At 37.5% G+C, this 11415-nt stretch overlaps 1 protein-coding gene across 1 annotated transcript; it reads left to right on the top strand.

Moving 5' to 3' along the window:
• The first annotated feature begins 4440 nt into the window (after positions 1-4440).
• LOC133039769 (uncharacterized) lies at positions 4441-5390 on the top strand. Its single transcript, XM_061118715.1, has 2 exons — positions 4441-4782; positions 4866-5390. The coding sequence occupies exons 1-2, from the start codon at positions 4441-4443 to the stop codon at positions 5388-5390; spliced, it is 867 nt and encodes a 288-aa protein (XP_060974698.1).
• Positions 5391-11415: the final 6025 nt, after the last annotated feature.

Raw genomic sequence — 11415 nt, forward strand, 5'->3', positions numbered from 1 at the left:
TGGTTCAAAGATACATTGGAGAAGTTGGAAATTTTTTTGTAAGTCAAAGTTTGAAGGTGGAATGGGTTTCCGTTCTTTTGTGCACTTTCATAAAGCTCTCATTGCGAAACAAGCTTGGCGAATCTTTGAAATGCCTTATTCTCTGCTTAGCCGTTTGCTCAAACATAGATACTTTTCCAATAATAATTTTTTGGACGCTCGACTTGGGCATTCTCCATCTCTTACTTGGCAAGGTATACATTAAGGACGTGAATTATTGGTTAAAGGTTTACGACACAAGATTGGTAATGGCTATAATGTTTTAGCTGGTTTTGATAAATGGATTCCTGGTCATAATGATTTCAAGGCGATCAGCTACACAGGCCCTCCAACTCTACCCGTGGCACATTTTATCACTGAACAGAGAGAGTGGAACATTCCACTCTTAAATGCCTATTTCCAGCCCATTGATGTTGATAGAATTGTGACGATTCCACTTAGTTTCTTTCCTTCAAATGATCGCCTCATTTGGCATCACACAACAACGGGCTGCTACACGGTTAATTCTGGCTTTCATTTGGCCAAAAACTTGGCTGAAGCAAGGGAGACGAGTGGCTCTAATAATCATACGCATTGGTGGAAAATGTTTTGGAGTTTAAGCTTACCTTCTAAGGTAAATTTTTTTTCTTGGAGGGTAATGCAAGATGCACTACCAGTGGCTACTGGTTTATGCAGAAGGAAAGTTATAGACTCCGCAACTTGTTCTTTATGTCATAATGCATGGGAATCGGTTGGTCATGCCATGTTTAATTGCATCAAAGCTAAGCAAGTTTGGAGAGAAACTAAATTCACAATTGATCATTCACATGCTGCAACTATGTATAAGGGTGATTATTTAATTCACTTGTCCACACTTCACTCTAAACCGGACTTAGAATTAATTGTATGCACTATGTGGGCTATATGGCATGAGAGGAATAAGGTGGTTCATGGAAGTGCTTCGAAATCAAGCCGTGACATTGCTGATTTTGCTAGCTTATATCTGGACAAATACCACCGGTCTGGTAGGAAAAACCAGCAGCAGTACACTGTCTGCACCACTACTGCCAGCTCTGTCCAAAATCGACCTGCTGCCCAACACAGTTGCACTCAGGTTTCATGGTCTCCACCTGCTGGTTTGGGTCTTAAAATGAATGTTGACGCGGCTGTAAACCAGGAACACAAAATTTTGGGGGTTGGTGCTATTATTAGGGATGGCAATGGTAATGTTGTAGCTGCTTTTTCAAAACCTGTTCAGGGATGTTTTCGGTCTGATGAATTGGAGGCCAAAGCTTTATTCCATAGTCTGAATTGGGCTAAACAATTGCAGCTTCAAATCACACATGTGGAAACAGATGCCTTACGTGTTTCTTCAGCCATTAATTCTACATTACGGAACCTCTCTAGTTTTGATGACTTAATTATGGATGTTTGCTATCTTTTATCCTTTTTCTCGGGAGTAACTGTTTCTCATGTTAAGAGAAACGCTAACCAGGCTGCTTATGGTTTAGCAAAGTACGCTCTTGGGTTGGATGAAGATATTCGTTGGATGGGTGAAATCCCGAATCCTATTTTCTCTGTTGTTATAAACGATTATCAGTTTTAATAACAGTGAAATTTCTCAAAAAAAAAAAAAAATTATAACTATTTTGTGGGGTTTTTTTTACTATTTTGTTGTATAATTAGAAGATGTTTAATTTTTTTTCACACTAACTTTTTTTTTAGTGGGGGCTATAGCCCCCACACTCTTATTAGTGTGTCCTGCTAATAGTGTAGAATCTAAATAATTAAACTTTAAACAATCAAATGATTAGCAATGACAAGATTAATAAATTGAGAACAATAATCAAATGTAAAATAGAGGCAAACAGAGTATATAGAACCAGAGACGATAGATGCAAAAAGTAAAGGGCTTGTTCGGTAAGAATTTTAAAAATAGTTTTTTATTTTTTTAATAAAAAATTCAGCAATTGAAAATAAAAGCACGTTCGGTAAAACTTTATGTTTTTTGTTTTTTTTAATTTAAAATCAAATTTATGTAAATTTTAAAAATAGATTTTAAACGATTTTAAAAACAGATTTTAAAAGCACTTTTTTCTCTTTTTCTCGCTTTCTCTCCGTCAACTCTGGGATTTCAAGCTCGACGATGTTCAATGGAGGTAATCTCTTCCTTTATGTATATTGCTTTCACTCACTCATTCTCTCTCTCTCTCTCTCTCTCTCTCTCTCTCTCTCTCTCTCTCTCTCTCTCTGAAAGATTTTGGTTTAATTAGATTTAGGGTTTCATCTCTGAAATGAGATTTTAGTATATTGCTTTCACTCACTTTTTTCTCTTTTTCTCGCTTTCTCTCCGTCAACTCTGGGATTTCAAGCTCGACGATGTTCAATGGAGGTAATCTCTTCCTTTATGTATATTGCTTTCACTCACTCATTCTCTCTCTCTCTCTCTCTCTCTCTCTCTCTCTCTCTCTCTCTCTCTCTCTCTCTCTCTCTCTCTCTCTCTCTCTCTCTGAAAGATTTTGGTTTAATTAGATTTAGGGTTTCATCTCTGAAATGAGATTTTAGTATTTTACTCTGAATTGGGTTCTACATTTTTTACCTCACAGTATTCTTGCCGAATTTGAAGCTAGGTTGTCGTTTTCGAAGTACTCAATAGTTGTTCGGAGAATTAAAACAGGTATGCTTGATTTCACTGTTTTATGTAATTTTCTTTTGATGTTTGTATTTGTTTATTTTGTTCTGTTGTGTTTGGATGTGTTTGTAGAAAATAAGCAAAATTTTCTTATTGAGTTGTTTCAAGGAATATATATGATGATGCTTTGCTTGTTCAAAAATATTATTAAAAAAGAAATTGAAAAATTCCACAGCAGAAGATCTTTAATTGCAAAATATCTATGCTTGGGTCGATCTAAATGATGTTATAATTTCTATTCATTCTTAAGTGTTTGTGATTTAAATATGTTGTTTCATTTCTTATGGGATTATTATAAAAAGCAGAACGATCAACAAATCATAGCTTATGTATGTTCCCCTGTAATATCAAAAAGTGGCTAGATTCTGAATTTCCCTATATGTTTTTGATTCATCTCCGGCAACGTTTAAGTACATAGTACTAGTAACGCAAGTTTAGTAGCTGACCTTGGAATGTAATTTTGTAAACTGTATTGGTTACGACAATCTGAGTATTTGAGATCCATACGTCCTTGTTCTATGATCTTTGACTTTTATGAATGAATGTAGCATTCTGACTTGTGTGTATTTTTTTTATTTTTTTTTCAGTTTGAAATTTAATTCACTAAATACAGTATTTTTTTTTATTTGAGATAGGTGTATGAAATAAAAATTTGAGAAACATTTCCATCTTTTTGCACAATTTAAGTATGTTTGATAATTTTTTAAGACATGCTGCAGAACATGTGGTTGACGAAGCTTTCCATGGTAATAAAGTGAACTGTCATCTTATTAATAGCATAGAACTTTTTTTTTTTTTTTTTCATGTTACTAAATCCAATGATGTAATAATCTTCTCTATTCCAAATGAAAAGAGAATACCTACGGTTAAAGGTTAGCTATTTAAAATGGCTAAATTGATCATTGGAATGTTTTAATGACAGTGAATACCAGATTTCTTCTACTATTCTGACCTGTCTTAACAACTCACAAAGTAGTCCCCCCCAACCTAGCCCACCCACCCCAAAATTTGAAGGGAGGATTCTAACAAAAACAAACAGTTTGGTTTCCTATATCATGACACGATTCCATGTCCTATTTCTATTGGTCTGTGCTTTAAATGTGGGAGGTTGCAACTTGGTACTGAAACTAACTTCTTACTGCTAGAGTCTTCTATAGTGTTGTTTATCATGTCATATGTTCATTCATGTTGTTGCCGGATAGTGCCGGTTTTCTTTCTAGACCACCTGATAAATTCCCACATTTCCTTGATATTTTTATGATATATTTATATGTGGATGTGATATGGATTCGTTCATGTGGGGAGGTGCAAATGGATTAAGATGAAATGGTAATCGGATTGAATGGATTTGTTTCTCTTATTTATTTTTCTTCCTTTTCTTTTTAGTTTCTTCATAAGAGATAAATGTTACATTATTATTATTATTTGCATACTGATTCATTTTGCAACACATTTTATTTGATATTACATCGCTAATTAATTGTGTGTTGTAGCTGTGTTTGAAACCTACTCTCTCTCTATATATATATCTAGTTAATTGTGTGTTGTAGCTGTGTTCATTGTATTATTGAACATTAATGAGATTTTTGATATTTGTTCACTGTATTATTGATTGTAGGGTGATTATGATTCATTAGTTTTCATTAGTTTGTAACTTTTTAAATTTACTTTATTATTATTTTCTATATAGATTTTAGGATTAGTTTTGTAATTACATGTAGATTGAATAGATGGCAGGAACAAATAGTGAAGTAGTTATTATTGATAATAGCGAAGCTTCTGTTTGGCCTGAAAAACATGAAGAAATTTTTATTGAACTTATGGAAGAAGAAGTTGTGAAGGGAAATAGGAATACTACAACTTTTACAAAGCAATCGTGGAAGCGTATAAAGGAGGAGCTTTGTGCACAAGCAAAGAGAAGTTATACTGATAAGCAACTAAGGAACAAATATAATTTGTTAAGACAAAAGCACAAGGATTTCAAGTCTTTACTAAAAGAGACTGGCATAGGATTTAGTGTAGCGACTGGACAAGTTACTGCGCCAGATGAATTGTGGGATAGGCTTATTCGGGTAAATAATATTTTCAAACGAATTTATTGCTTGATTTTTAATAGGTTTTGGTATATTTATCATTATTATTTTATTTTATGTAGGTTAACAAGTTAGCTAAAAAATTTAGAAAAAAGGGTTGTGTACTTTATGGAAAGTTATGCACTATTTTCGGTGATACCACTGCAACTGGTTCCAATGCTCATCCTTCAACTCGAAGTCCTTCTATAAATCTTGATAATGATGATGATGATGCTATGTCAAAGAGTCCATCTATCAGGAATCAAGAAAGTAGTTTTGATGAGGATGGTAGCAAAAGAAGAGGTAAATCAACTTCCACTACGAGTTCTCGATCGGCAAAAAAAGCAAAGTTTTCACTCGCATTGGCAGAAACATTGACAGTGTATAATGAAGCCGCAAAGCGAAAGATGGAAATGTATGAGAATTCAATGACATCGACAAAACATCACTTATTGGAGGAGTGTATTGAAGCTCTCAATCAAATTGATGGAATCAGTGGAGAAGTATATGCAAAGGCTATTGAGAAGTTTGAGAGCGAAGTGTCTAGAGCATTGTTTCTAAAGATGCCAGAACATAGAAGAATTGATTGGTTGAACTATTTAAAGTGATTTTTTTTTTTTACTTTGTTTAGCCTACACTTTATAATTGTTGGGATTTATGAATGATTTAGTTTGTATATGAATGACTTTGTTTGTAAGCATGACTTTGTTTGTAAGCATGACTTTGTTTGCATGACTTTGTTTGTATGACATTGTTTGTATGAATGACTTTGTTTGTAAGCATGACTTTGTTTGTAAGCATGACTTTGTTTGTATGACATTGTTTGTATGAATGACTTGTTAGTTACTTTAGCTATCTCCTTTTATTTACAATCTTATTATTATTTTTTATTATATATTTTGTCTCCAAATGTCTTCAGGATAATGTCTACAAATGGTGCACCATTCAACATAAATAATCTACTTCTTGATGATTCAGACGATGAGTTTGGAGAGTTATTAGTTTTGTTTGCTTGCGTGGAGTACAATCAATTGTATCTAACTAAGGAACCGTGTAGAAATTCGGCCCTTTCAGGACATGAGTATGTAATGGAAGTGTTGCATGGTCACGAGAGTAGGTGTTATGATTTATTCAGAATGGATAAGGACGTCTTTGAACTATTTTGTGGTGTTCTAAAAGAAAAAAATTTATTGAAGAACTCTCGCTATCTTTCTGTTGAGGAGCAAGTTGCTATGTTCTTATATCTCATTGGACATAATGAACGACATCGTGTAGTTGCTGAACGATTTCAACACTCCACCTCAACTACATTTGAATACTTTAGGAAAGTATTAAAGGCGATATGTCATTTATCCAAAGAGTTAATTACTCCACCTTTGTTTGATGTAGTTCTTTCAGAAATTCGATTCAATCCAAAATATTATCCATTTTTCAAGGTAAAAAAATTTATTCTATCTCTTTTATTATTATTTCAAAATTTAATAAATAAAGAAAGAATAAAAGCCAATAATTTATATTTTATTTTCAGAATTGTGTAGGAGCTATAGATGGGACCCATATCTCAGCTCATGTCCCCATTGATGAACAAATACCATATCGAGGTCGGAAGGTGGATACAACTCAAAACATCATGTGTATATGTTCATTTGACATGAAGTTCACATATGTTGTTGCTGGATGGGAAGGATCAGCTAATGATGCACGAATTCTTTCAGAATGTGCCACAAACCCAGATTATGAATTCCCAGCTCCACCCCATGGTAAGTGTTATCAAACTTATTATGTTTATTGACATTATTTTGTATTAATATTTATATAAAAAAATTAATATCAATTAACATTGTTTAGGAAAATATTATTTGGTTGATTCTGGATATACAAACTGTTAGGTCCTTTTTTGGCAATTTAGTTGTCAAAATAGTTCTTAATTAATGTGCATTTTATTGAGCATTCAATTTGTTTTTATCAACTCTAGACCCTTTTTCCAGGGGGAATTGTGTTTGGTACTTGTGAACTTATTTGGATTAAAAGTTAGCATGCTGTTTTGTTGTTTTACAATTTCGAGTGTATTACTCAGTGGGAGTTGTTATTTGCTCTTGCTAACTTTAACTTGCAGGTACTTTATGTTAAAAATTATTTTGTTCATCTAAAGTGCCAAAGGGGGAGATTGTAAAGTCTTTTTTTGGCAAGTTAGTTGACAAAATAATTTTTCCATTTATGGTAAGATTGCTATGCATTCATTTTCGAATTCTTACCTCTTTTATTCGGTTATTAGTTGCCATTTTCCTTGTTTGGAAAGTTGCACTTTCAGCTGAACTTTCCTTTGTTGAAAACTTCTCAAAAGAGAAGGAATTCTCTTTTGGAAAGTTGTCTTTTTTAGGGAAACTTTGTTTATTGCCTTTTCCTTATTGATTTCGATTGTATCTTGATACAATCAGAATATCTAATCTGTTTTTGGCAGGAATCAAGCATTGAAAGAAGATCAGACCCGATTTTAGTAAGTTTCCCGTTTCTGGGCAAATCTGCTTCGTCAGCATCCGAATCTAATGTAGCAGATCGTGTTTCTTTTGGAAAGTTTTTGTAAAGCTACTAATTCGAACTTGTGGTTGCCTCTTTGGTTTCTATGATCTATAAATAGAGCCTAGAGAGCAACCATTTGAATTACCTCTTCCATTATTCATTTTCTACATTTATCTTTTGAGAGAAGAGAGTCTTTCTTTGTTTTGTGAGAGCCTAGTTGTTCATCTAGGTTCTAGTTGTTCTATTTCTGTTCTTACTCTATCCTAGAGGTTGTGAAGAACTACTTGACTGAACAAGAGATTGGTTGTAAAGCCCGCTTAGTTAATTTGGAAATTAGCAGTTGTTTATGTTTAATTATGAAATTATTTATAGCTATTTAAATAATTTATTACTGTTATTTATGGAATTCAGAAATGCATGATTATGTTATCAGTAGTTTTTCATATTTTGCATTTCCGGTGCCCGGTATTTTGGAACTCGGCGTTTGGCTCAGTAGAAATCACAACTTAGTATGTTAGTAGTTTGGGGACGGGTTTTAGACATTGGGAATGTCGGGAATGGCCGGGAATTTAGAATTTCCCAAAAATACCCTTTTAGTATGATTTATGTGATTTTATGGTGGAGGGGCAAAATGGTCTTTTTGCCCCATTAGTATTTTGTCTTATATGATTTATTAAATGGATTAAATGTTTAATTTAATGGATTTTTATGGCTGAAAAGAATGAGTATTTGTGACTTGTTTCATTTTATTCCTTTTTCTCAAAAAAATCACTAAGTAAAGAAAGAAGAAAATTTTTCAAAGAACACTCTCTTTTCTCTCTATTTCGGCTGTGCATGTGGGTGCTTGGAGCTGGGTTTTGTTCAAATCTTTCAAGTGAATTCTCATCCTAATCTAAGCATTTTTCCAAGCTAGGTTAGCTCTCTTGATTTCTTCCTTAAATTTATGAAAAAAAAATGATGAAAAAGTTGAGTAAATGCTTGTTAATTTGAAGTTCTTGCTGCTGTGATTTGTTGTTGTTTTCTAAAGTTTATCTTGCTATTTTTAAGTAATTTAGAGCTAGTGTATGCATGTTGATTACTTGGATTTATGTTTTGGGAGTTTTTAGTTCAAGAGCATGAATTTTGAAAATGTATGTGAATCTGTAAATTACTGGCTGTGGTTGATCATTTTCATTTTCAGAGGCTTAGTTATGCATATTTATGTAGGTTTGATCTAGCTTGATTGCATGTTAGTGGATTTTAATCAAGTTTGAGTTTTGGAACTCAAAGCTTGGTCTTTAATGGCATTTTGTGATTCTGTGAGTTCTGGGTGATTTTGTTGCCTTTGAATGGTTATTTGGGGCATATAGATCAGGTCTGGAAGGTCTTGCATGATTTGGGTTAGATTTGATCGAGTTATGAATTTTTGAAAATTCCTGCGAGGAACCGGAATTCCGGTTGTGCAGTAACCTAATTCGGATGGGTGTCCAAGAATTCCCGTAACCGGAATTCCGGTTGGGCAACCTGCTCACCGGTTGGGGAATTTTTCCGAACCCTAGTTTTCCTCGTTTTTATGTTTTTAGGGGTATTGCCATGCTTTTTATCGATAGGGAAACTTTTAGTTCCTAGTTTAAGTCCCCGGGAAGTGATTTAGCGTGTCACTTATAGCGTTGTGATTTTTATGGTTTAGGAGCCGATGTCCGCTCGGCTTCGATTCCGGTCGGGTTGACCTAAGACATGAAATCGGAATCAGGTAAGATTAGTATAACGGTATGCATATGTAGATTACATGTTTAGCGTGCATGTAGGAAGCCTATTAGATTACATTAGATGTATGTTGGCTTCGAACCATCCAACCCTGTCACGTCGGTACAGGCTGGAGTATGACCAGCAGCCGGAGTATGACCGGTTTGACCGATCAGGCTGACACTTGGTTGGTGGTTCCGTGCTATTGACGTATCCCGTCGGTACAGGCTGGAGTATGACCGACGGCGGAGTATGACCGGCTCGACCGATCAGGAGGATATAGTAACACGTCGGTACAGGCTGGAGTATGACCAGCAGCCGGAGTATGACCGGTTCGACCGATCAGGTTGTTACGTGTCAATAGTACCGTCCCTATGAACGTTCAGAACTCAGTACCATGTTGGACATGGCAGTGGCTCAGTACCATGTTGGACATGGCAGTAGCGGGACTCAGTATCGTGTTGGACACGGCAGTTAGTATTATGTATGAGTATTATTATGCTTTTCTTACTGAGTCTGTCGACTCACAGTTTACGTTTATGTGTAGGTAAAGGCAAGGCTATAGCTGATGGACCGTGAGCGAGCTTATGAGATTGTACATGTCGGGGCGGTTAGGCCTGGAGCGTACGATCCTCGGGACAGCAAGGCTGAATTTTGTAACTGTCGTTAGACGACTTTTATTTTGATGTAATAGTTAAATAGTGAAACTTTTTGTAAATATTTTTATAATCGGGATCCCGAGTCTTTTATAATATGTTTTACAAGTTTAATCAAAAAGCAAAATTTTAATTAATCACGTTTTTCCATAAACCTCGTTGATTAGCAACGAGCTGCACAGTACGTTTAAAAATCACGTAATACGCCTAAGGTAGTTAGGGTGTTGCAATTTGGTATCAGAGCCGCCAGGTTGTCTTCCGAAGATCGTCACGACATGTACAATCATCATCAGCAGTTAGCTCGGTTCACGGTTCAGTAAGCCTTTATTGCTTTAGTAGTTTATTTTATTCAGTTATGAAAAAAGAAAAGCCTGTTAGGAAGCATGTTAGTAGCCTGATAGTAGAATAGGCGCATGTTTCATTTCTAATTTCCAAATTAAGCGGCATTAGTAAGCTCGCCTTGAATACGACCTGATATGCCAACTCTTGGTTTCGCAGGCGGTTCTAATCAGATGGACGCCAGGCGGACTACCAGGAGTCAGGGCAACTCCGTAGGGTCGAATCAGGGACAGGGAGCTCAGTTTCCCCCACCTGCCAGGGGCCGAGGTAGAGGTCCCCGAGGCAGGGCTCGTGGCCGGGGTGATGAGAACCCGCCACAGTCGCCTGTGCTCCCCGGCCGATCGGGGAGCCCCGAACCGGGAGTTACGGTTTGCGGAGATGCAAGCCGGATCTAAGAACAAGACCTCGAGATTCGTAGGTTGAGACGGCGGGGTGCTCTGCGGTTCTCGTGCCCATAGTTCCGGTGGCACCCGCCCTCGCCGCCTGTGCCGAGATAGTGGTGGCGGCCCATAGATTGGAACCTTTATATGAGCGGTTCGAGCTGTGCACCTCCGTATTCCCGGGAGGTCCGGACGTGATGAAAGCCGAACAGGTGGGCCGACGGTGATCACCAAGATACCGAATTTCATGGGTGTCACCGGTAACGACGCAGTGGTGTGCGCCACGTTTCAGTTCCAGGAGGACGCGTTGGTCTGGTGGGACATGGTGTCTCAGATCCATGACGTCACCACCATGACCTGGGAAAGGTTCCAGGAACTCTTTAATGCGAAATACTACAATGAGGCGGTCAGAAGCGCCAAGAGGAAAGAGTTCGTTCACCTGACCTAGCGGGAGAACATGAGCGTCACTGAGTATACTACTCAGTTTGACCGGTTGGCGAGGTTAGCCTCGGGAATTGTGCCGACCGACTTCAGCAAGAAGGAGAAGTATCTGGACGGGTTGAATCCCAAGATCAGACATGACCTGATGATCACCACCGACGACAGCACCACCTATGCTCAGATGGTGGAGAAGGCACTGCGAGCTGAGGGCGCAGTGGGGTGTATGTCAGAATCAGCCAGTACTCCGGTGAGTGGCGGAGCTCCTACCCCTCCTGCATCAGGCTATAGCAGGGGGAGTAGTGGTTCGGCCATTGATCAGAGGAAGAGGGCACCCACCGCTTCGGCGGCTCGAGTCGAACAAGAGGTTCCGGGGAACCGAACCGAGGAGTCGTCTGGTGGTAATGAGACCCGATTCTCCTATCCCGAGTGCCCTAGCTGCAAGAGGCACCATCGGGGTGAGTGCAAAGGTCGTGGATGCTTTCATTGTGGCATGCCCGGACACTTCAAGGGAATGTCCCCGGCTCCGCCGGAGGCACCGAGAGCTCCGGCGATACCCACTCCGGCCCGGGGTG

The sequence above is a fragment of the Cannabis sativa genome, chromosome 7, assembly GCF_029168945.1.
Source record: "Cannabis sativa cultivar Pink pepper isolate KNU-18-1 chromosome 7, ASM2916894v1, whole genome shotgun sequence".
In the NCBI taxonomy this organism is placed as follows: Eukaryota; Viridiplantae; Streptophyta; class Magnoliopsida; order Rosales; family Cannabaceae; genus Cannabis; species Cannabis sativa.

What these genes read in the sequence shown, in the direction of transcription:
- LOC133039769 (XM_061118715.1), top strand. Translation starts at nt 4,441, where the DNA reads ATGGCAGGAACAAATAGTGAAGTAGTTATTATTGATAATAGCGAAGCT. An exon ending in TGTGGGATAGGCTTATTCGG is followed by an intron (nt 4,783 to 4,865) that starts GTAAATAATATT and finishes TATTTTATGTAG; the next exon opens with GTTAACAAGTTAGCTAAAAA.